Raw genomic sequence first — 27,220 nt, 5'->3', positions numbered from 1 at the left:
CATAGTAAGTGCTTGATATGTGTTGGCTCCTATTATTATTCTGTTTTTGTGAGGTCCAGACCAATGTACTCCCTCATCCTCAAAAGCCTCTCCCTGGCAAAAGAATAGCAACAATAGCAATAAATGAACAAACAGTAAAACTAGTAGTCTAAAGGCCTTCTGAAGTAACAAAGCAAGATAAAGGAGCAGGCTTTATAGTATACTTGTAATCCCAGTGACTCAGGAGGATCTCAAATTTGAGGCCAGCCTCAGCAACCTAGCAAGGTGTTAAGCAACTTAGCAAGACTCTGTCTCAAATTTTTAAAAAATAAGAAGGGTTGAGTATATAGCTCGGTGGTAGAGGGTCTCTGGGTTCAATCCCCAATACAAAACAACAACAACAACAAAAAACCCAACAATAACAAACAAAATAAGATAAAGGTTTCCAAAATTCTCCAAATTAGAAGAGACAAAAGAGATTTGAATTAAAGTCCATGATGTTAAATCTTGTTTTATAGAGACAAACTGTGGACTGCATATTTATTTCTTTTTTAATGTAGATGTCTTTCTAATTGTTGCTTATTTCTTTGTAACAGGGCACTTGAGTTAGCTTTAGCAGAAGAGAAATGGAGGAGCCATAGAACATTAAGGATGAATTCAGGAAGACCTGAGACCATGGAAAACTTACCTGCTCTCTACACTATTTTCCAAGGAGAGGTATAGTCTTTTGTTCTTTGCAAATCTCTCTTTTACAGTGTGTTAAAAATAGATTAAGGGTGAAAGCAGCTGGATTTGATGTTCCTTATATACTTGAGACTGTCTTAAAGCACTACTGTGTAAATAGGAAGGGCCACTGGAGCATCTGGCCACATGATCTTCCTCTAAGCTGCAGGCATCTAACTGCATGCTTGATATCCTCGTTTGTATACGTTATAGCGTCTCTAGCTTACATTTTAAATTGAATTTTTATTTTTCTCACCAAATCTGTTTCTTTTCCACATCAGCCAATGAAATCACTATCCATTCAGCTACTCAAGCTGGAAATCTGGATATTATCCTTGGTTTCACTTTTCAATTTGATCTTGATTTTCTCTCCATCTCCAGTTCATCCACAAGTCTTAATACATCTTTTTTTTAAAAAAAAAAAAAAAACTTTCTTTAGTTGTCGCTAGATACAATATCTTTATTTTTATTTATTCATTTTTATGTGGTACTAAGGATTAAACCCAGGGCCTCATGCATGTGGGGCAAGTGCTCTAGCACTGAGCTACAACCTCAGCCCTGTCTTTTCTTTAACATCTTGGCATCTCATTAGTTCAAGATCTTCATATCACTTGGCCCTTATTCTTAGGAATTTTTAGGATCCCTATTTTTTTTTGGTACTGGGGATTGAACCCAGGGCCTTTTTTTTTTTTTTACTTTGAGACAGGGTCTCGCTAAGTTGCTGAAGCTGGTTTTGAACTTGCAGTCCTCCTGCCTCAGCCTCCCCAGCTGCTGGGATTATAGGCATGTGCCACCACACCTGGCAATTACACTGTTTTGACAGTTGGTTCACTGGATATGACTTGCTGGCATTCCTTTGAAATATTGCAGTCCAAACTACAGATACCATGAGGGAAAACAGAATAAATAAGCATCTAAAACTGACAACAGTGATGAAAAAAACAAGCAAGATAATCTGTGATTACAGATTCAATACAAATAATTAAATTCTCATCATAGAAATGGTTAGTTAATAAATGTGTCATTGTTGAAATGAACTATGATATGGTTGAACCTCCAGGCAAAATTCAGTGACAGAAAAAAGAAGCAAAAAAGAATATAGGTAATGTGCTTCAACCAAAGTAGTGAGTACCTGTATGAATTTCAGTGGTGGTATGGAAAAGCAAAATTGGTTGGTTCCTAAATATCCCACTTATTTTAGAGGTAAAAATGGTATTGACTTTTGTTCCCTTGAATAATTAGTATGTGTGTCATAAATCCATGAATTATTTACTGTTTGTGAACAAAGACAAGAAAGAAAGATCCCATAAATATATCAGATTTCGATAGAGATTTCTGCTTAGCATGCCTAAAATGATGCAACGAGAAACTGGAAGGAGGAAGAAAATGTAATATTGCCAGACCTACTGTTTCCAAGATGATATTAGACTTGACATGAGAAATCATATTATTCTCAAATGCCAAGAACCATGGTATCAAAGTAAGCCACGTCCTGTGAAACTGACAACATATTGCAAAAAACATGCAATATTTGTTTGAAGTCTTGCTTCTTTTTACCAAAATTAGTTATGAACAGTTCATGAAAGTCACTTCTTTGTATATTGTTTAACGTATAAAGATATATTTGTCAATGTCCTATTTTATAGGATGACATATTTATGTAAAAGATGTTGTCTTTTACATAATAATCTCTATTTTTGTTCTTAATGATAATAAAGGATATGTAAGTTCTAGAGTGTGATTTCCAGCTGATTTTAATGAACGTGTTTCAGTTTTGTTGAAATATTCACAGAATTGAAAACTTGGAACTTTTTTTTTTTTCATTTGTTCTTCTTAGTTTTACATGACAGTAGAATGCATTTCAATTGATCGTACACAAATGGAGCACAACATTTCAGTTCTCTGGTTGTACATGATGTAAAGATGCACCATTTGAGCAATCACACATGTACCTAGAGTAATGATGTCCATCTCATTCCACCATCTTTCCTATCCCCTTAACCCCTCCCCATCCTCCTCCTTGCCCAATCCAAAGTTCCTCCATTCTTGCCATGACTCCCCATCATAGATCTGTATCCACTAATCAGAGAAAACATTTGGCCTTTAGTTTTTTGGGGATTGGCTTACTTCACTTAGCATAATAATCTCCAGCTCAATCCATTTACCTGCAAATGCCATAATCTTATTCTCTTGTAATGCTGAGTAATATTCCATTGTGTATATATAACACAGGTTCTTTATCCTTTCATCTATTGATGGGTATCTAGGTTGGTTCCCCAGAAAACTTGGAATTTAATTGGCTATTTGCATACTTGTGTAATGTCATTCTCACAAGATACTTAAGCTTTACAAGGGCAGAGCTCTGCTTTGCTGTATATCTCAGTTTCAGGTAGATGGGTAGAAAATAGTAGGTGCTTGATCACTGAGTGAATGATTAACTTTTGAGGCATTGGATTTCTTTAGAGAGCAAAGGCTTTGGAACTAGACAGACCTGGATTCTAATGCCAGCTCTTTTATTTATTTACTAATGTGGGATACTTAAGGCTGTAAATGTCAATTTTCTCATTTATTAACTGGAGATAACTACTTCCAAAGGATTACTGTAATAGTTAAATAAGATGTTATCTATAAAAGTGACAGACATAGGAATTCATTAATGGTGTCTCCTTCTTCTTGAAGGGAAGATAAAACCCCCAAATGTTTTTTAATATCTTAAAAATGCCCGAAGTATTTTAACTGTGTATTCTTCTGGCATTCATTCTTACTTTACAGTTGGTAAAGTTTCACCTCCTAATGTTAAGAGGTCTTTAAGGACAGACTTTGTGATTGTCAGTTATTGATAATAGTTGTTCTGGATATCTGTTGATGATAAATTGATCCCAAATGTAAATGTATAGGATAAAAACATTCTAACAAATGGCAAATGACTCTGCTGTTCAGAGTTTCTGTCTTTTATCTTTATGGCCCATGGTTTCCCCAAAGGTGAGTGAAGTACCAGAACTCAGAAAAAGGAAATGGTAACATTGCAAGTGAAGTTGATTTTTCTGATCCTGAAGCCCTCACTTATCATGCTACACAAAAGAAAGAGTAGTGTTCTCTGCCCTTCACAGACTAAGATTTCTTCTAAAGTGGATCCTGCCTGCAGCCTTTTCTTGTATGAGACAGGGCTTGAAATAATAGATTTTATATATTACCATCAAGGAAGGTATGTATTACTATCAGGTTGAATGTTCAGTGAAATACCATTTTTTTGAGTTCTAATTTAGTATTTCAGAAGCATATTTTGGAAAAGAATGCTTTAGAAATGACTTGGAATTAGGAAAAGAAAAATTTCATGATAAATTGGAAGGAATGAACTTTTTTTCAGAATATTCATCCAACTAAAGTAAATGAAGCTGGGCCAGGCACAGTGGCACATGCCTGTAATCCCAGCAGCTTGGGAGGCTGAGGCAGGAGGATTGCAAGTTCAAAGCCAGCCTCAGCAAAAGCGAGGCCATAAGCAACTCAGTGAGACCCTATCTCTAAATAAATACAAATAAGATCCGGGATGTGTTTCAGTGGTTAAACACCCCTGAGTTCAAACTCTGGTACCAAAATAAATTAATTAACAAATGAGTACCTAATATTTACAAGGAAAATAAATGAGTACCTAATAGTAGATGGAAAAAAATTTTGAAAGTCTAATATATGTTAGCACTCCAACACATTCTGTATTATTGAATCTTTCTAGAATTAACTCCTTTTAATGGATAAGAAAACTTGTCAGAAATAATGGCCCAATGATAAATAAATGCCAAAGGTGGGATTCTAAATCTTTCCAGGTCTATGTTTTTTTGTTTTGTTTTGTTTTAATATTTATTTTTTAGGTGTAGATGGACACAACACAATGCCTTTATTTATTTATTTATTTTTATGTGGAGCTGAGGATTGAACCCGGGTCCCGCCGGTGCTAGGCGAGCGCTCTACCGCTGAGCCACAATCCCAGCCCTTCAGGTCTATGTTTTGCTAAACTACAACAGAGGTTGTCCAATTGTATGTAAATATATGAAGAAACAAAATTTTATTAGAATACCTTTGCTGGACATGGTGGCATACACATGTAATTTCAGCTACTTGGGAGTCTGGAGCAGGAGGATCCAATATTGAGTCCAGGAGTAAGGTGATTTGGGGTCTGACTTCCAGATGCTGCTGTTGAGTTTGTTAGATAATTATACTCTTTAATAATGTTGTTATACAACTTAACGAGAGCCTGTTTCAAGAAAAGAAAAAAGGCTGGGGATGTAGCTCAATGGTAAAGTGCTCTTAGCTTCAATCTCCAGGACAAAAATTAAATAAATTTGTTTGACTGAATTGAGGTATAGGAAGAAGGTAGATGGTAAATGTGTTTTTTTTTTTCCCAGTCATTTGTTTGTACTCTATCATAGCATTTATCACAATCTTGCAATATTATTACTTGTATATGTGTCTCCAGTAGATTGTGAGTCACTAGAAGGTAGAGGCCAGGATTCTCTGATTTTCTCACATATCTTGGTAAATACTTCATATTCTTTTTTGTTTTTAATAGGCTGGGCAACTTTTTGGGGGAGTGGTATGGGGGACTGAACCCAGGGGTACTTTACCACTGTGCCACATTCCCAACCCTTTCTAATTTTTGCTTTGAAACTATGTCTTGCTAAGTTATTTAGGGCTTCACTAAGTTGCTGGCCTTGAACTTGTGATTCTCCTGCTTCAGCTTCCTGGGTCACTGCGATTACAGATGTGTACCACCATGCCCAGCAATCAGTATCTTTTTGTAAGTTGTCTTTATTTCACAGTGCCTTGATTGTATCTTATAGTAGATGGACTATAAATACTGGAATAAAATTGTATCAAACCTTGTAAGACCAGTTGTCCTCAAAGAAATTGGTGGTATAGCTCATATCCTAGCAGTTCTCTTAGTGGGCTCAGCAGGGATGCTGGTCCCAGTGATTGAATAGACACGAAGCCAACATTCATCCTTTTCTTATCCTTTAAGACATCATATCATGTGCCAGTGTCTACTAAGCGTGGTAGTGGGTATAAACATAGCAGTGGGAGTTGAAATCTGGCTCAGCGTTGCTACAGTGGAAAAAAATGCTGCAGGGATGTTGGTGTGGTAAAGGGGAAATACCATTGATATAAAAATAAAAAAAAAAATCTGTTTTATACCTGGTTATGCTACTTTCTAACTTTGTGACTTTGAACAAGCAACTGTAGTCTCTGAGCTTCAAACTCATCATTTACATTGTGGGGAGAATGAGTTTCAAGGCCATTGCTACTCTAATCTGAAGGTAGGAAATTCATTTTACCCTAGACTTGAATTCATTTGAGATAATTATTGAATTTTTTTCCTCTGAGCCATTTGAGTAATTATTCTTGGGACACCAGGCAGTCTGTGTGATCATCTACGGCAGGTGCCATCCTGTTTATTTCAACTTTGAATGTACCCTAGGAGACACAGTGATGGAAACACCTGGTGCAGGAAATAGGCAAGAATACCTTTTCCTAACTGAATGGTTGAGTGCATTTATTCTGGAGCACATTAACCTTTTCTTTTGGGAGAGGCCAAATTAAGGTCTATTATTACCTCTAAAGACCATAATGTGACACTGGAGCTTCAGGATTGAAAAGTGAGATTGTTTTCATTTACAGCAGCAAGGCGATTTGGGCTCTGACTTCCAGATGCTGCTGTTAAGTTTGGTAGATAATTATACTCTTTAATAATGTTGTTATACAGTATGAGACAAGAAGCCCTTTTTCTAAGAATCCTGGAGCAAAAGCCAAAGTACCTTTGTTTGATCCATAGAGAAGGGATCTTCTCTTATTTTAATTAAAAATTGAAAGGCTTTATTTTCTTTATCCAGGGGACTCTTTTCATAAAAACAAATTGCTTTGTAAACTTGCGTAAGCACTTAGTGTCTCTGGTTCTCTCTCTCTCATTTGAAAAATGACAGGTTTGGACCAGCCAATCTCTAAAGTCCTTAAAGACCTTCTTCTGGCTCTACCTTGCCTTGATTTTAAGTATCTGCATGATTATACTGTTTCTTTGAGACTACCTGGTCCTTACTTTTTTAAAAATATATTTGTAGTTGTCAATGGACCTTTATTTTATTTATTTATGTGTGGTGCTGAGAATCGAACCCAGTGCCTCACACATGCTGGGCAAGCGCTCTACCACTAAGCCCCAACCCCAGCACCCCTGGTTCTTACTTTAGGATATTCTTCATCAGTGTAAAATGGAAGCTTAGAACTATTGGTTTGTAAACCCATTCTTCATGTTGTATCTTTTGGAGAGTTATTTCAGGTGCTCTGTTCCAATATACCCATTAAAAAATGAGGGGAAGGGCTGGGGATGTGGCTCAAGCAGTAGCGCGATCGCCTGGCGTGCATGTGGCACGGGTTCGATCCTTAGCACCACATACAAACAAAGATGTTGTGTCCACCAAAAACTAAAAAATAAATATTAAAAAATTCTCTCTCTCACTCTCTCTCTTTAAAAAAAAAGTGAGGGGAAGGAAAGTTTTTATCTATTTCCATCTAACGTGGAATGAATAATGATGATGTTTGGTGAAGCAGGAGGCACTGAACTAGGAGTCAGGGGACCGAGGTTCTGTCCCCAGCTTGTATCTAAGTTGTATGTCTTTCTACTAGTCACTAATCTTTTTGTGCTTCAGTTTCTTGGACTATAAATTATTAAAAAGCTATACTTTGAGGGTGCAGTATGTGCCAGATACCAGTGCCAGGCATTTTATGTATGTCATTTGTTATTTGTAGCAGCAAAGTGAGAGCAGATGGGAACTTAGACCTTGAAAGGCAAGTTGTGTTCAGTATCCCACAGGTAGGGAATGGCAGAGCTGAGATTAGAAGCCGCATCTTTCACTCCAAAGCAGTGTTCTTTCTACACCTAGACTGTTCTGCCTCATCTGCAGCATAGGAACCTACCATATATACTTCCTAGGATTGTTGCCAGGAACAGATAGGATATCAGATGTCACCACTTGTAGTCATTAGAATAAAGGGAACCCATGAACAGCTGTAGTGTAGTTAAACTCTGGGTTCTAATCCCAGCTCCGCTACTTGCCAGGTTTGGATCTTGGGGAAATTACCTAACCTTTCTCTGCATCATTTTGTCATCTGTCAAATGAAAATAGTACCAACTTTATAAGGTGTGATGAGGATTTTGAATAGTGTTTTGCATGTAGTGAACATTTAGCATATGTTAGTAAATATTAGTCCAGCGGGAATTGTCTTATTCAGTTCCCTAGCTTTAGATATGGTGAAACAGTGATTGCTTAAGATGAAACAACTAGCTAAAGACACTGAGAAGAATAAAATACTGAATTTTTACAAATAATGAATTTATTTATTTATTTATTTATTTATTTTTTTTTTTAATATTTATTTATTTTTTTTTTTTTTAGTATTTGGTGGACACAACATCTTTGTTTGTATGTGGTGCTGAGGATCGAACCCAGGCCACACGCATGCCAGGCGAGCGTGCTACCGCTTGAGCCACATCCCCAGCCCCCCAAATAATGAATTTAATGCTAAATGTAGTGACAACATTAATCCCAATCCACACAGGTGAGTAGGGAAGGGAGAGACTAGAAGATTGAAAGGGTGGAGATAATAATTTATTTGGCAGGGACTCTGGGCCTTTCTCACTAACATTGGTTACTTATTACATAAGTCCATCAAACCACTAACTTCCTGATGTTAGGTCTGTGCTACAAAAGTCTTGAGAACAAATCTTTTTCTCTCTGGTTTTATCTTTTCATGTTCTGTCAGATGTCTATGTATTGATTTTTTTCTCTAATTTTCTTAATAAAACCCAGGACTCAGTGTTTTTTAAAATTTTTTATTTGTTCTTATTAGTTATACATGACAGTAGACTATATTTTGGTTTGTCATATATACATGGAGTATAAGTTCCTATTTTTGTGGTTGTACATGATGTGGAGTTACATTGGTCATGTATTCATATATGAACACAGGAACATTATGTTCAATTCATTCTACTGTTTTGGTTTGAAGTTTAAGAAAAAGGATCTACACGATCTATGTCAAACTACTACAGTTGTTTGTATAGGGATTAGAGGCCTAAGGCCCAGCTAATATAAAGTGTAACTTTATTACCTGCTTCCTGCTATCCCTTTCATTCATAAAACTCCTTTGGTGATTTCTTTTCTCCTTTTTTTTTTTTTTTTTTTTTTAAGTAAGATACTGGGGATTTATCCCAGGGATGCTCCAGCCCTTTTTTTATATTTTATTTAGAGACAGGGTTTTACTGAGTTGTTTAGGGCCTTGCTGAGTTGTTTAAGCCAACTTTGAACTTGAGATCGTCTGAGCTGCTGGAATTTGCTGGGATTACAGGCTTGCGCCACTGTGCCTCACCTCCTTTGGTGATTTTAACAAGTGTGGGATTTGGGCATCCCTTGATTACCATCATACCATGTGATGACATTCCAATCTCACCATTGTTTTTATTTTTATTTTTTAAAGAGAGAGTGAGAGAGGAGAGAGAGAGAGAGAGAGAGAGAGAATTTTAATATTTATTTTTCAGTTATCGGCGGATGCAACATATTTGTTTTTTGTATGTGGTGCTGAGGATCGAACCCGGGCCGCACGCATGCCAGGCTAGCGCGCTACCACTTGAGCCACATCCCCAGCCCTCACCATTGTTTTTAATGTGTATGTATATACCTGTCAGTCTAAGTTTCAAAAAGAACATAATAAAGAATGCTTGACAAAACATTATTAGGGAATTTCGTAGTAGTCAGAGACAAGTCAGTGCCAAGCAGAAATTCAAGGAGTCTAGGAGACTCTGGAAGAAAGATTCTCATTTGTGTGACATTGATTTATTATTTTTTTCTTTATAGGTTGCCATGGTGACAGATTATGGAGCCTTTATCAAAATCCCAGGCTGTCGGAAGCAAGGTGGGTCTATAATTTGAAATTTAGCTCTCTCATTTCACTGTCTTTGCTGTAACCCCCACCAACATCATAATTGTAGGTTCTACATTTTTCAGAGTTTTTTTTTTTTTTCATTTATATTTTATTTTGTTTTTAGTGTAAATATGAATACAGATAAGTAGTAATAGTTAATTTTTAGCAGGTTCACATGTGAGCATCTGTGTGTGTGTGTGTGTGTGTAGGTGTAAACCTAGAACCTCATGCATGCTAAACATATGTTCTACCACTGATTTATATACCCACAACCCATTTAGCAGGTCTTTTTTTAAATATGGGTGGTACTGGGAATTGAACCCAGGGGTACTTTACGTAAACACTGAGCCATATATCCTCAGTCCTTATTTTTTATTTTGAGACAGGGTCTTGATACGTTGATTAGGGCTTCCCTAAGTTGCTGTAGCTGGCTTCAAACTTGCAATCCTCCTATCTCAGCTTCCTGAGTTGCTGGGATTATAGGCATGTGCCATTGCACTGGGCTCATTGAAGGTCTTGACTCAGAAAAATGTTGTTCTCTGACTTGGGAAAAACGCTAGGATATAGCTAATTGGATTTATTTCTGGAATCAACTCCTCCCTAGACATCACCTGTGACACTAGGCAAGTCACTTGACTTCTTTGGACATAGAAATTTGGAGATGGCAAACTACTTCTCTGAGGCTGACATTTTGAATTTTCTAGTATGGTACATGAAATAGAAATAGTACCTACTTATTTATTTATCTATTTATCTATCTATCTATTTATTTATTGATTGATCATGATTATGGGGATTGAACTCAGGGTCTCACAAATGCCAGTGTTTATTTTTTAAGTTTGGAGTCTGGGGCTGGGGTTGTAGTCAGTGGAAGTGTGCTTGCCTAGCATGTGTGAGGCGCTGGGTTCAATTCTCAGAACCACATATGAATAAATAGATAAATGTCCATCAATAACTAAAAAACTATTTTAAAAAAGAGTTGGAGCCTGGTGTTTTGCTCAGGTTGGTTTCAAATTCCTGAGCTCAAGTGATCCTCGCACTTCAGTGTCCTAAGTCGGTGGGGAAACAGGTACATGCCACCATGCCTCGCTTCCAAAGCACATATTAGCCAGGCATGGTTGTGCACGCCTATAATCCCAGCAGCTCATGAGCCTAAGCCAGGAGGATCTTACGTTAGAAGGCAGCCTCAGCAATTTAGCAAGGCCCTGTCTCAAAATAAAAAGGGCTAGGGATGTAGTTCGGTGGTTAAAGTCTTCTAGGTTCAATCCCCAGTACCAAAAAAATTATAAATGCAATACTTTAAATTTTCTTCATAATACATAAACATGTGTTGAATAATTTTTGGAGATTCCCTCTTATATTTACAATCTTGTTTGTAAGAATAGTTGTGTTAAGTATAAACAGGAATTCCACAGATGGGTGACCTGCCCAGAGTGAATTAAATTGATAATGGCACAACTAAGACTAGAATCTAAACCTTCAGATTCCTAGCTTCATGGGCTTTCTGCTTTATCACACAACATGCTAGTGAATCCAGAGACTCAACTTGCCAACTACTTATGCTAAAATAAGTTAAAAATTTTAACAGAAAGATATAGTCATAAGAGAAAAATATGAAAGATATTTCATTACATAAAAATAAAAAAAATAGGGCTTGGGATGTGGCTCAAGTGGTAACGTGCTCACCTGGCATGCGTGAGGCACTGGGTTCGATCCTCTGCACCACATAAAAATAAAAATAAAATAAAATATATTATAAATAAATAAATAAATAAAATTAAAGAAAGAAAAAAGTAAAAAGACAGTGATAAAAATCATTAGCAAAGTTAAGTTGGGAAAAAGAATTTGTAATACACGTGATAAAAAGAGCTAATAAAAAATGGGGGGAATAGTAGGAAAAGGAACCAAAATATGAAATGACAACTCACAGGAGAAAATGTAAGTCATTTGGTCAGTGTATTAAAAGATATTCATTCTTAGTATTGATAAAGTTACATAAACAGTGGTCCATTTGCATAATGGAATACTACTCAACAATAAAAAGTAAAAAAAAACTATCAATACATGCGGCAATGTGGATCAATCTTCAGATAATTAAGCTCAGTGGAAAAAGCTAATCCCAAAAGGTTAGACTTTTTATAATTCCATTTGTGTAACATCCCTTTAAAAAATAGCCTTATTAAGGATAATGCACGTACTATACATTTTACCTAAAGAATACATTTCATTGTTTTTTGGTATATTCACAGGGTTTTGCAACAATCACCACCATCTAATTTGTGCTCTACCTCTGAGTCACAACCCCAATCCATGCCTATGTATTTTTTTAAAGTTATTGCATATGTTTAGAAGAAAGCATGGGAGAATATTCAACAATTCTTTTTTCTCCCCCCGCCCCCAGTGCTGGGAATCGAACACAGGGCCTTACACATGATGAGCAAGTGCACTACCACTGCACTATATACCCAGCTTTTTTTTTCTTCCTTGAAACAGGTCCTCTTGCTAAATTTTCCAGGCTCCTCCTGTCTCAGCCTACTGAGTAGCTGGGATTATAGGTGTATACCACCATACCCAGCTAACAAATTCTTAATAATAATCGCCTTTGGGGAGTTGGATTTGCTAAAGAAGGGATTACATGAAAGAGAGAGACTTTTACTTTTTCAAAAAATATATTTTTTAGTTGTACATTGATGCAATATCTTTATTCATTTATTTGTTTTATGTGGTGCAGAGGATCGAACCCAGTGCCTCACACATGCGAGGCAAGTGCTCCACCACTGAGCTACAGCTCCAGCCCAAGGACTTTCACTTTTTGCCATTTAAAAAAAATACTCTTGGGTGTGGGGGGGTGCTGGGGTTGAGGCTTAGAGGGTAGAGTACTCACTTAGCATGTGTAAGGCCCTGGGTTCGATCCTCAGCACCACATAAAAATAAATAAAATAAAGGTATTATGTTCAACTACAACTAAAAAATAAATATTTAAAAAATATATATTTTGGGGGCTGGGGTTGTGGCTCAGCGGCAGAGTGCTCATCTAGCACGTGCAAAGCCCTGGGTTCGATCCTCAGCACCACATAAAAATAAATAAACAAAGGTATTGTGTACAACTAAAAAATAAATATTTAAAAAAAAAATATATATATATATATATTTTTTTTCTTTCAAAAGCCCAACAGCTGATCTTTGGATAATAAAGCCTGCCTCTAGCCTTGGAAACCACTGTGCTGCAGATTGCATCTTTGCATTAGAAATGGCTTACCAGTGGTTTTCAAGCTGGCAGTCAGCAGTCTGTAATTAAGTTTCTCATTTTATGTTGGCTGGGATTTAATGAGGTGGAACTCATCCCCACCTCTATAGGACCTGCACCTCTTCCTGTCTGAAGGCAGATTTTCTTGTTAGTGTACTTGCCTACCACTGCCAGTGCCTGAAAGTGCCATTTTTACTTAGACTTTTATGTGACACTTTGGGAACTATCTGGGGATTAAAGGCTGCTACCCTTCAACAGTCAGTTTTCAACTTACTTGTGTCTGTACTCTGTCAGGTAATGCCTCTGATTGTGGCTGACAGCTTACAAGTGAATCTGTCAGTCTGAAGCTGTGCTGAAACAAGCCTTGGAGAGGGAGCTCAGAGGACCAAATAATTACATGGAAACTGAGTTCTAATCCTGGCATTTTCTGTGGGGTTTTTGGATAACTTAAGCTATTGATTTCTCTATAGTCTCTTAGTGTCTGTAAGGGAGATGATCATTAGGACTGAACAATGGAATAATTGTAGTCTGATCAAATCTTAATGTCTTTGATTCAGGAAGAAGACTCTAAGTTGAATTAGTTTCCCAGACTTTTATTCTTTGAATTCTTTACCCACTGCTGAATTGAAGACCCCCTCCTAGGATTTAGATATAATGATTTTCTTTTTCCTTCTCATAGTATTGTTCAATAGAACTTTCTGTGATGCTGTTAATATCTCTCTCTGTTCTGATTTGTTTTCTGGACACTAATTCTCCATGTCTTTGGACACCAAGCAGGTATCCGCCAATTCAATTCTGACATTACCTACCTTGAGTTAGCATTTAATCCCACAAGTTAGAAGGGCTAAGTTCTGTAAGATTGCCTGCATTTTAGATGCCCCTCTACTTCTCACCAACCAGTTGTAAATTAGGTTCCCACAGAACTCAGGAAAGCACTTTTATGGGCTATAGTAAACACTTCACTTATCATAACTCAGGAATAGCCAAGTCATAGAAGAGATGCACAGGGCCCCGTATGAGTGTAGTAGGGTGGGAAGCTTTTATGTCCTCTCTGGTGAAGCCCTCCCAGCACTAGGATGGATTTACCAACCCAGGAACTCTACAAATCTTCTGTGGGGGAGTTTTTATAGAGCTCTCCCTCCAGCTCCCAAACCCCTTTTCCTGGAAATGGTCAGTCAGTGGGTGGGTCTGAACATGGTGACCTTCTAATCACTTGATCTTTCTGATGACCAGCTCCATCTGGAGGTTATCAAGGCACCCACTCTGTCACCTTGTTAGCATGAACTCAAAGTATGATCAGAGGGGGCCTTCTCATGAACAAAAGACACTCCTGTCACAAAAGAAATCCCAAGGGTTTTAGGGATTATTAGCCAGGAACAAGGACAATATTTTTATATTATACCACATCTGTGCTGTTCAATACAGTAGCCTTGAGATTTAAATTTTTTTAAAATACTTTTTAGTTGTTGGTGGGCTTTAGTTTACTTACATGTGGCGCTGAGAATCGAACCCAGTGCCTCACACATGCTAGGCAAGTGCTCTTCCACTGAGCTAAAACCCCAGCCCCAAGATTTAAATTTTTTTTTTTTAACTAAAAATAGTCATGTAGGTAGTGAATAACATAGTAGATAATGCAGCACTATACAATTTTAAAGTATTTTTTTTTTTTGCTGTATTCTGTTCACCAGCACTAAATTATATAAGTTTGAGAGCAGAGATTATTTAGTGTTACACTTTTAATGTTCCTTGTTTATGGCAGAAACTCAAATATATTTAGCAATAACTAGGCATTGGTGGCACACATCTATAATCCCAGCAGCTCAGGAGGCTGAGGCAAGTAAATCACAAATTCAAAGCCAGCCTGAGCAACTTAGTAAGGCCCTAAGCAAGGTTCAATCTCCCTGGTACCAAGAAAAATGTGTGTGTGTGAGTGTGTGTGTGTGTGTGTATACATATAAATGAATTTATAGATTAAATATGAATCTATTTCTATGTTTAACAATTAATTGAATTCAATTTAGCAAAAAGTGCTTTTTAAAATTTTTTTTTTGAGCTTCCCAAGTAGCTGGGATTATAGACATGTGTCACTACTGCACCCAGCTAGTAAATAATTATTGAATTCCGTCTTCTAGTTGTCTTTTCCAGTGGTAACCCAGAGATTTAAAACCACCACCACAACAATTCCTGCTGTCCTCAGATTGTTCAGTCTAGAAATATAAATAAATTACAGTGGCATAATAAAAATGAGGGAGTTTGCACTAAGTTATGGAATACTTAGACTTTTCAGATGAATCAGGGCCTAGTATAGTGGTATTCAGTAATTCTCATTGAATGAAAAAATGAACTGTCCCAGCTTTGCCCTTTACTGGTTTCTTGACTTGGGCAAGTTGGCTAGACTTTGAGCCTCCATTTCCTCATCTGTGAAATGGGATATTACAGACTCTGAGTTCTTTGACTGACAGAAACATGTTTTATTCATCCTTGAATCCATTTCTGCCTATAATATAGTGTGTGTTAGTAACCGTTTGAGTGACTCTGTAATCCCAACAGTTAAAGGGTATGAGAAATCACTTTGATTTAGGTACTTACATTATTGATATATACCGTTGATTAAAGATGATTTACTTAAAAAATCTGGACAGGGAATTCAGAGTCCCAAAGGTAAAGGGACCATTCATTCATTCATTCATTCATTTATTTATTTGTATGTGGTGCTGAGGATTAAATCCAGTGCCTCGCATGTGCTAGGCAAGTGCTCTACCACTGAGCTACAATTGCAGCCCCGAGACCTTTTATTTTGGCATTTTTGGTTGCAGCTATACTGTAGTAATTTGAAAGTTTTACCATTTTTCTTTATTGCCAATGGAATTAATGTGTTAAGCCTAACATAGTTGGGAGAATGTTGTTTTTTTAAATTTGTTGGTACATATATATTTTCCACAATAAACTTTTTTATTGGTGCATTAAAATTATACATAAGGGAGAACTTTTTTTTTAAATTTTTTATTTATTTTTATTGTTTAATTTTCGGCGGACACATCTTTGTGTGTATGTGGTGCTGAGGATTGAACCTGGGCCGCACGCATACCAGGCGAGCGCGGTACCGCTTGAGCCACATCCCCAGCCCCGGGAGAACGGTTTTTAAGGGGACTGTAGTGGGCTTACTGTTTCTCTCATATGGTGATTGAACAACTAGTGCTTTCCAACTTGTCAGGATTGGTTTTCTCCTTTCTTTTACCAGTAGACATTCAGATGGGACTCATTTTGTAAAGTTCATGTTGAGTTTATTGAACATGATGATGGACTTGATGTGCCCTTTGAGCATTTGTGGCTTCATGTCCAAAATCTAGGCATGGGCCAGGTATGTACCACTTGTCTAGCATGCCCAAGGTCCTGGATTCAATTCCCAGCACTACAAATGTGGGGAGGGAGAGGAATGGGGCAGAAATCTAGATACAAACTGCTTCCCTGTCATGCGACATGGTAAGCAAAGCATTTTTGTTTGCCTCTGTTTCATCCTGGAGCATTAATTAATTAATCAATTCTACTAACATAGAATTGGTATGTTTCCACTATTTTTAGGTGAATTCATCTTTTTCTTTTTGTAATTGAAAGGCGAACCTACATGGTAACACCTACTACATGCCTAGGCTATATATTATGACATAGCCTTGTTCCTAGGACCATGAAGAGCAAAACATGAGGTTAAATCAGGCATAAGATAAAATCCTACAGTTGAGAGAGTAAACACCAGAGGGATGAGGCTGGTGTCAGCCAAACAGTGCATTTGGTTTTGCAGAGAACTTTATGATAAAACAAGTGGGAAGAGTACATTCTAAAATAATGATAAAAGGTATAGTACGATGACTACATCCATCATAACAGTCGTACAGTGTCATTATCAAGCACTGTGTTATGTACGGTGCATAATTACATGTGCTGTACTTTTATAGGACTAACAGCACAGTAGGTTTACACCAGCATCACCAAAACATGTGAGTAATGCACTTTACTATGACATCACTACGCATTAGGAATTTTTGGCTCCGTTATAATCTTTTTTTTATATATTTTTCCCTTAGTTGTTGATAGATCTTTATTTTATTTATTTATACATGGTGCTGAGAATAGAACCCAGTGCCTCACACATGCAATGCAAGTGCACTACCACTGAGCCACAGTCACAGCCCTCCGTTATCTTATGGGACCATTATTGTACAGCAGTCCATCATTGACTAAAATAACTATTTACATAGCATTTACATTGTATTAGGTATTATAAATAATCTAGAGGTGATTTAAACTATGGGGAGGGAGCTGATGGTGCAGCTCAGTGGCAGAGTTTGTAGTTAACATGCACATGTGTGCACACAAACGTGCACCCCCCCACACACACAATATATATATATATATATGAGAATATGTGTAAGTTCAGATACTATACCTTTAAGACACTGAAGAATTTGGTATCTGAGGGGTCCTGGAACTGATACCTTACAGTTACTGAGGAACAAAACCCAAGAGACAACTGTCAGCTTTGTAATCTCGAACAAAATTTATAAAACTCTAGACTATTTTCTCCTATGAATATGAGTGAGAGTTGATATGAGGATTCAAAGAGTGGATGGATATGGTTTACCTAGAAGGGCACCTAGGACCGAATGAAGGGGCCCTAAATATACACATAAATATTGGTGTCCTCTATTATATCTATACACTTAATTCAACTCTCCATGGTGTTTTTGTAACAACTGCCTTCTGAGAATGAATCTGTGGTGAATCCCTCATGCAGTGTATGAGATTAGCCATAGATAAAAATAAAGCAGGTAATTGCCTATAAACCTGTAACTGAAGATACGGAGCACTCTGATGAGATAATGTGCGTGTATTTCATGGAGAAGGAATTGGAGGGCTAGGAGTATGACTTCAATGACACCTTGGATTCTTTTTTTGGGGGGGGGGTACCAGAGATTGAATTCAGGGGCACTCAACCACTGAGCCACATTCCCAGCCCTATTTTGTATTTTATTTAGAGACAAGATCTCACTGAGTTGCTTAGCACCTCGTTTTTGCCGAGGCTGGCTTTGAACTTGTGATCCTCCTGTCTCAGCCTCCCAAGCTGCTGGGATTTTAGGCATATACCACTGTGCCCATCTTGAAACCCTAGATTCAATCCCCAGCACCGTGAAAAATAAAGAAAGAAGGAAAGGGGATTGGAAAGGAATTGTAGTTTTCGAGACTAAAATATTAATTGACTATCATATTCTAATGAGACAGATTTATGAACAGGAAGTCAATTGACAGTCTAGAACATAATACAAGAGAGGCTGAGAGTCTGAAGTTGGCATGATGATAGGCTCTAAAGAGGTGGATTCTTCGCCCCCTACTTCCCCAATACTCCCATCCCACCAAGTATTGGATATTGAAGCCAGGTTGCTCTAACACTGAGCTATATCCCCAGCCTTTTTATTTTTTATTTTGAGACTGGGTCTTGCAAAATTGCAAAAGGCTGACCTTAAACTTGCAATTCCCCTACCTCAACTTCCTGAGTCACTGGGTTTACAGGGATGTGCCACCACTCGCCACCAAGATGGATTTTTTTAATGAGGAAGTAATAGTCCATTAAACCTTGACAGAATGGAGATATCTTTCAAAACATATGTTTCCTTTTTGTTCTGATTCAGTTGAAGCAGAACTGGGAATGTGGCTCAGCAGTAGTGTGCTTGTCTAGAACCCACAAAGCCCTGGGTTTGAACCTCAGCACCACCAAAAAAAAAAAGTAAAGGAAAAAAGAAACCAGGTCTATGACCATACCACCCTAAACATGATCAATTTCTCTGATTCTATTGAAGCAATTTCTAATCATTGATCTAATTTTTCAGGTATTTGATACTTGGGACAACTGATAGGTTGTTTTAGAACCTTCCAGGCATAAAAAAAGCATGTTGTCTGTTATAAATTTTTTTTTAAATATTTATTTTTTAGTTTTCGGCGGACACAACATCTTTGTTTGTATGTGGTGCTGAGGATCGAACCCGGGCCGCACGCATGCCAGGAGAGCGCGCTACCACTTGAGCCACATCCCCAGCCCTGTCTGTTATAAATTAATACATTAAATTATGTATCTTTCTCAACCAATCACTAAACTGGTAATCCTGTTCCTATATTTTAGTATACAGTTGTTCCCCAGTATTCATGGGTTCTGCATCCATGGATTCAACCAACTATGAATAAAAATATTGTTAAAAATGTTTTCAGCTAGGCATAGCATACCTGTAATCCTGGCGACTTGGATGGCTGAGGCAGGAGGATCATGAGTTCAAAGCCAGCCTCAGCAATTTAGTGAGACCCTGTCTCAAAACAGAACATAAAAAGTGCTAGGGGTGTGGCTCAGTGGTTAAATGCCCCTGGGTTCAATTTCCAACAAATATATAAAAAAAAAGTTTTCATCTGTACTAAATATGTACAGACATTTTTATTATCATTATTCCCTTAACAACACAGTATGACAATTATTGACATAGCATTTACATTGTATTAGGTATTATGAGCAACATGGAGATGGTTTAAAATATACTGCAGGCTGTGCCAAAGTTATATACACGAACAGTATGCAATTTTTTTGAGGGACTTGCACATCTGCAGATTTGATAAGGGAGAAGGGTCCTGAAGCCAGTTTCACCCATATTCTAAGGGACAACTGTCCAAGCATCTTAATTCCTACACTTGAATCTCTGGTTCATACCCCTCCCCTGAGCTACAGACTTACATATGCAACTATCTAGATTGAGGGGTAGACCATGTCCCTTGTTTAACTCACTGTGTAAGCTAAGGTCTTTGGTAATAAGCCATTAATGTCTGGCACCCTCCTGTAACTATTACTATATATTCCCTTTTGGACTGTATTCAAATGAAACATAGTTTTCCTATCTCTTCCCTTTATTTGATTTAGGAAAGCAAGCTGAAAGAAACAATGCATGACAATATAGCCTGAATGTTATTTGGCTTATTTTATCAACGAATTTCTGTCTTATTTATTTATTTATTTTTGTGCACCTTGGATCAAACTCAGATCTGGAACTCCACTGCTGTTATTCTGTCAGATCCAAGATCTTGTGTGTGTTTTGTTGTTGTTGTTGTTTGTTTGTTTGTTTGTTTTTGCAGTGGAGGGGATTGAACCCAGGACCTTGAATGTGCTAGGCAATTGCTCTACCACTGAGCCACATCTGTGCCCCTGAAACATAGTTTTACATAATTTCAATCATAGTGCACAGATCACTTAAAATTGGCTTTTAAACTTTGTTTTGTTTTCTTTTGGATATTGAATTGAATTCAGGGTGAACTCAGATGCACTCAACCTCTGAGCCACATCTCCAGCCCTATTTTATATTTTCTTTAGAGGCAGGGTATTTGCTTAGGGCCTGGATAAGTTGCTAAAGCTGGCTTTGAACTTGTGATCCTCCTATCTCAGTCTCCCAAGCCACTGGGATTACAGTATTTTTTTGATTAGAAATAATTCATACTTATTATAGAAAAATAAGGGAGGGTAATGAAAGCAATCATTATACGATATTACCACTCCACAGAGATACTGTTAACATTTTGGTTTTATTTTGGGTACTAGAGGTTGAACCCAGTGCCTTGTACATGACAGGCAAGTGCTCTGTCACTCAACTACACCCCTCCAGCCCCGTTTTTTTTTAATTTTTGAATTGAGATGGGTGTCACTAAGTTTATACTCACACTGGCCTTGAACTTTAGATCCTCCTCCTGTGTAGCTGGGATTGCAGGCATGTGCCATGATGCCTGGTTGTGTATTTCTTTTTAGTCAAATATCTATATAAAATTTAATACTGAGATTAATATTATACTATTTAAAATTTGTAGCTTTTTACTCTTAATGACCCTTTAACATTTCCTCATCTTTTAAAATACCTTTTGTAACATTTAATGGCATCAGTCTGCCATTCAGATGCACCACATAATCATTTTAAACTGTTCCCAATTTTTCAAGGTTAATGGATGCTTCTAGAAATGCCATATTTACTTGAGAGAGATGCCTGAATCAAAATAATATCATACTATGAGTTCAGGTGGAAGAAGGACAAGTTATTGATGTCATTATTTTTTTGTGGCCTTCTGTTTTTTTTCCTCTTCAAATTTTCCAATTAGGCAAGTCTGCTCATTACATCATCACAGAGGAAAAATAAAATCTGAGCTACATGAATTTTACCCAATTTGGAGATTATATATTGATCTAAAACTAAAAACATAGCTTACATAATGTATATAAAACATTTTGGAGACAGAAGTGTTATTCAGATAGGCCTTCTGAATCAGCCAATGTAGTGCAAAAGATCCTGTGATTGTGGATAAAGAAAACAATGGTTTCTAATAGGAGCGCCAAACAGAAAGGGTAGATACTTTGAGTTTTAGGTATGGAAAAGTGTAGGGGGGGGAGCGTATAGGAAAATAAGTCTCCCAAGCAACCTTAATGAGGCAGTTATAACTGATTCCTGGCTTATGATCATTCATAATAATTTATTTTCTAGAAATAATTTTCTCTATTATTAAAACAAAATCAAAAGGTTAAACTGTAATCATCGTTAGAATTTTGGGTCATTTCTTTCCAGTTTTTACTTTAAGAATAGGTTTGTTGGGTTGAGGTCAAACCTGGGACCTTGAGCTAGGTGCAGTGGCACCGTCCTGTAATCCCAGCAGTTTGGGAGGCTGGGCAGGATCACCAATTCAAAGCCAGCCTCAGCAACTTAGTAAGAGCCTAAGTAACTCAGTGAGATCCTGTCTCTAAATGAAATATAAAAAAAGGCTGGAGTTGTGGCTCAGTGGTTAAAGCACCCCTGGGTTCAAACCCCAGTAACAAAAACAAAACAAAAAAGAAACAAACAAACAAAAACAAAAACCCCTGGGATCTCACATATGCTTGGCAAGTGCTATACCACTGAGCTACATCCCCAGCTCTAATTTAAGTCTTGTAATCATACTATATAATTGTGTATTATAGTGCTGTTTTTATCATAGGAAAATGCTAGCTGCCTATAGTACTTAACTCATGGTAAACACACACTATTTACTAAAGAATGAAACATTGATGTGTTTTTATGTGACCTTTTGAATGGCTCTTCAAGTGACTATACCCTAATTAATTTATCCCTTACCCTTGTTTTGGATATTAGGTTGTTTCTAAATTTTCCTGTCTTAATACATTGAGCCTGGTCCCAGCAGGAGGTTTACTTGAGCCCAGGAGTTTAAAGCCAGCCAGGGTAATAGAGACTATCTCAAAAAAAAAAAAAAGAAAAAGTTTTCTTAGGACATTTTCAGAAATGATGATGGTGAAATTACTTATTAGAAATCTTGTTTGAGAAGGGCAGAAGCACAGTTAAGAAACATTTTGGCCAATCTTGCTGGGGACTTACAGGGTAAATCTAACTTTGGTGCTCAGAAGTCTCTTGTTTCCTAGTGCTCTTCTTTACTTCCTTCTGGCAGACTCTTGCCATCTGCTGGTAAAGATGAGCACTGGCAGTTTTTTTGAGTTTATAATTTTAAAAATTTGAAGATGACTGTCAACTAATTTCTTGTATTGATTCCCAAACCAGTTAATTACTTGAGACAGGACAGGAGACAGTTGGAATACCTTTATTGACTAAGCCTGTGTCTTATGCCCACAATTTGGGTTCAGTAAGCTTCAGCAAATCACATGGATTGACCAGATTATTTTAGAATGTAGGGAGGGTGGCTCTCCCAAGGAAAGGACCTTGGATAGACAGGAAAGGGATATTTCCTATAAATGTTTCATTAAATGTTACTATTTAATTATAAATTATTTTTGTTACGTAATTTTTATTTATTTGTGTGGTATTGGGCAACAAATTCAGAGCCTATGCATGCTAGACAAGTGCTGTACCACTGAGCAACACCCCTAGACCTATCATTCTTTTAAAGAAGGGAGTGGAAAAGTGGAATAACTTTTTATCTCTTTTTAAAATTTTTTTTTTGTATGGGAGATTAAACACAATGGCACTTAACTGATGAGCCACATTTAAGCCATTGTTTGTACTTTATTTAGAGACATTGATTGTACTTTATTTATGAGTTGCTTAGGGCCTTCCTAAGTTGCCAAGGCTGGCTTTGAACTCAAGATCCTCCTGCCTCAGCCTCCCGAGCCTCTGGGATTATAGGTATGCGTCACTGTGCCTTGCATCTATTATTATTGGTAGCCATTGTTTAGTGATTTCTAAAAGTTTATTCTAGGGGCTGGGGATGTGGCTCAAGCGGTAGCGCGCTCGCCTGGCATGCGTGCGGCCGGGGTTCGATCCTCAGTACCACATACAAACAAAGATGTTGTATCGCTGAAAACTAAAAATAAATATTAAAAATTCTCTCTTTTAAAAAAAAGTTTATTCTAGCCTTAGTAATGTTTATTTTACTTACCTTTAGCCAACATTGGATATTGTTATGTTTTAAATATTGTGCTAATTTAATAGACTTAAAATGGTACTGAGTTTATATTTCCCTTTTTCACTTAACATATATCATTATTATTTTCTGTAACTATATTTGAGATAGCTCCTTGTGTTCCCATTTGACAGATTTACCATAGTTTGTCAAGCTATTTTTTTAAATGATTATTTATTTAAGGGTTTTTGTTTGTTTTTGCAGTGCTGGGGCTCAAACCCAGGGCCTCCTGTGTGTCAGGCAAGTGCTGTGCCACTGAGCCACATCCCCAGCCCCATGATTTATAATTCTTTTTTGTTTTTTTTTGGTACCAGGGATTGAACTCAGGGGCACTAGACCACTGAGCCATACACCCAGCCCTATTTTGTATTTATTTAGAGACAGTGTCTCATTGAGTTGCTTAGTGCCTCGCTGTTGCTGTAGCTGAATTTTGAACCTGTAATTCTCCTATATCAGCCTTCCTCCCAAGCCACTGAGATTACAGGTCTTTTATTTTTTTAACTTTCATAGATAATAATACTGTAAATGTTTTATGCCCATGGGTTTTTGCCTCTAGTTGAATTTTTTCTTTGGAAAAAATTTCAAGAGTAAAAATATAAATATATTTACGCCTTTGCTTTCAAAGAATTTTACCAACTTATATTTCTGCCAGTATTTTTGCTGTTATTTTATCACATATTTACTAACATTGAGCAGTTTTTTGTTGTTGTGGTGGTTGTTTGTTTATTAATTTGTTTTGTTGCTGGAGATTAGACCCAGGGCCTAGCCCATCATGTTAAGTAAGTGCCTGCACTACCATTAAGCGGTATCCCTGGCCAAGCAGTATTTTAAAGAATGTTTGCTGGTTAATTAGGTATTAAATGCGATCTAAAATTATTTTGTAGTTGTAAATGAACTTACATTTTTCAATGAAAATTTTCATTTTGCCCTTGCATTCCTCTACCTCTGTTTTCTTCCCCAGTCATTTAGAATATAAATATCAGAAATGCCATCTGATTTATTTTAATTTTCCTTCTTGTGCCAGGTCTGGTCCATCGAACTCACATGTCCTCTTGTCGGGTGGACAAGCCTTCTGAGATAGTAGATGTTGGAGACAAAGTGTGGGTGAAACTGATTGGTCGAGAGGTAAGGTTCTGTGGATAGAAGGGGTTAGGAAAAGCTGATGTTTTCTTGAAACTTTATGACAGTGTGTGTGAAAATGTTGTTAATTGTGGCTGATAATCTTATTTTAAATCCTATCACAATTATCTGTCTTGAATTTAAATCAGTTTTCCTATCCTGCAAATCCAGAGGGAATGAAGTGAACTATGAGAAAGAGTGTTGTAATAAATGTGTGTTTAAAAAGCTGTCCTTCTGTGTGCTGGAAAAGAAGAAAAAAGAAAAGGGAAAAATAACAAGAAAAGAGAAGGAAACTTAAAATTTATGGGTTAGGTCTTTATCACAAATATCAAAGAGTACCTGCCAGGTATATTTCAGTTGGGCCACAACAAAGGACAGAGGGTGTTTATAACCATTTTTCCTAATATCTGGCTTCATGCAATACAGGAGAAGTGAGAACGATCTCATGTACCCTGTTCATAATAACTCATTGAAGGGCATGAGGGCTGTGGGTATAAGCACACCACAGGAGATAAATGAACATGCGTACATCGTGCTCTTCTACTAGGGAATGACAAGGGAGATGGGCCTGAAAAAGCCTCTTATTCAACAATAATGCTTAATGTGTGCTAGGTTTGGGAGACACAAAGATTGAACCAGATATAAATGATTCTAGCTTCTGTAAGCCTTATATAGAATATAAGTGGAAGGCACAATTTTTAAAAAGGAAACATACAAGGTGGGTGTGGGGGTGCAGCCTGAAATTTCAGCAACTCAGGAGGCTGAGGCAAGAGGATCTCAAGTTCCAGGCTATTCTTAGCAACTTAGCAAGACCCTGTCTCAAAATAAGAAATAAAAAAGCGCTGGGGATGTGGCTCAGTGGTAGAGCACCCCTGGATTCAATGTCTGATATTCCCCAAAAAAGAGAGAGAAAGAAAGTAAAGTATCACAAGTATTGTATTGTGTTCAAACAATATTGAAAGTAGATTTAAATAAAGTTGTCAGGAAAAGGCTCTCTGAAGAAATGGTGCATGAGCTGAGACCCAAAGGAGAAGGAACCAGTCACTTGAAGAACTGGCAAAAGAACATTCCAGGCAGAGAAAATAGCTTATGCAAAGATGCTGAAGTAAAACAAGATGTTATGTGAGCTGCAGGAAGCAAAAGAAGACCAATGTGACTAACAAGTGTCCTGCTTAAAGAAGCCCTAAACCAAGTCCAGAAGGAATGTTCTAAAATAAGAACTTCTTTCAGCTTTTTTTTCTGTCTGGTGACCTCCCTTGGCCATGCATTTCTGAGCAACCTTTTGTGTCTTTCCCCCAGAGGGACAGGAGTAAGAGAAAGACCATTTCCTACAACTCTTCTGCCATAGTGTCTCCTCTTATGCTTCTTTGTACTTTCAGTGTTCCTAGCTCGGTACCTTGTTCATGAAAGGGTCTTGGTGTTTGTTAGGGTGGTTAAAGCTTTAATTCTTCGTTAATTTTAGATTGGCAGTCTAAATTATGTGCTTAGAGTTTTTGGTGACTCTTCTTTTGTCTTTTTCAGATGAAAAATGATAGGATAAAAGTATCCCTCTCCATGAAAGTTGTCAACCAAGGGACTGGGAAAGACCTCGATCCCAACAATGTTATCATTGAGTAGGTAAAAGGTTTGGAAAGGCTAAAATCCTACCTCCCAAAGCACAGAAAACTGTAGTAAATCAGACTGAACTGGGAACTCTACCATTTATAGACTTTGTGATGTCAAAAAGTTATGTAACCTTTATGATCTTTGGTTTTTAGAGGTAAAAAGTGTAAATAGCACTTTATTGCATAGAAATCTGAGATGAAAGGCTAACACAAATCTCATAATGTAGGAGTGCTCCATATGTGGTTTTGTTTCTTTCCTCTGTGGCCCTGAAACAGGATCCACCAGAAGTTTAACAAAACTATCTGTGTAGGACACAGCATCTGTTAACAGTCCCTCAACAGCACCGAAGGCTCAGGAAGAGTAGAATCTCCTACCTTCAACTTGTATACACCAGGCATCACGTTAAAGCAGAAAAGAATACAGAGAGGTAGAATTTGTCCCAGTCAGCAAAGATCAGGCCAAAGGTTGTTGGTTTGGGTGCAGCAAAAAGAGCACAGGGCAGAGAGGCATGGGACCTGTAAGAAGTTTTAGCTCTGCGGCTATCTGTGTGNTTTTTTTTTTTTTTTTTTTTTTTTTTTTTTTTGGCTACTGGGGATTGAACCCAGAGGTGCTTTACCACTGAGTTGCTTAGGGCCTTGCCAAGTTGCTGAGGCTGGCTTTGAACCCGAGATCCTCCTGCCTCAGTTTCCCTGGGCATTATGATTATAGGTGTATGCCACTGTGCCTGGCTGCTTACTTCCTCTTAATATCTTTCTGCTTTTCCCTTGGCTAATGAGCATTCACAAAGTACTGTTATTTGCCTCTCTCCTAGCAGTTTCTTCACTGGGGTCAAAGAAGAGCATTGACCAGGTGACGGAATAGAGTGATCTAGGAGCAAATCCATTGGGATTTAGACTCCTACATCTTCTGAACACAGCACCTTACTTTCATTGGTTCTTCTGACTTATATTTAAAAATGGAAGATTTTTCCTATCAATCCAGGATAATGTCTGGTGATATGGGAAATTTGTTGTTTTAAATTCTTTTTAGAATTTCTAACTAGGGGTTCTTGAATCCCTAGGTTCCCTTGAGGGATATTAGGGGATTTTTTTTTTTTTTTTTTTTTTTTTT

General features: G+C 37.4%; 1 protein-coding gene across 1 annotated transcript in view; it reads left to right on the top strand.

Moving 5' to 3' along the window:
• The window catches only part of Zcchc17 (zinc finger CCHC-type containing 17), a 50,370-nt gene that overhangs the window by 9,569 nt on the left and 13,581 nt on the right, over positions 1 to 27,220 (top strand). The window contains exons 2-5 of the mRNA XM_015485359.2: positions 576 to 696; positions 9,600 to 9,657; positions 24,411 to 24,511; positions 26,027 to 26,118. Coding sequence (XP_015340845.1) covers positions 631 to 696; positions 9,600 to 9,657; positions 24,411 to 24,511; positions 26,027 to 26,118 — 317 coding nt within the window. The 5' untranslated portion in view covers positions 576 to 630. The remainder of the gene's footprint in view (positions 1 to 575; positions 697 to 9,599; positions 9,658 to 24,410; positions 24,512 to 26,026; positions 26,119 to 27,220) is intronic.

The sequence above is a fragment of the Marmota marmota genome, unplaced genomic scaffold (assembly GCF_001458135.2).
Source record: "Marmota marmota marmota unplaced genomic scaffold, marMar, whole genome shotgun sequence".
Lineage (NCBI taxonomy): Eukaryota > Metazoa > Chordata > Mammalia > Rodentia > Sciuridae > Marmota > Marmota marmota.
This window is presented reverse-complemented; position numbering and strand designations above follow the sequence as displayed.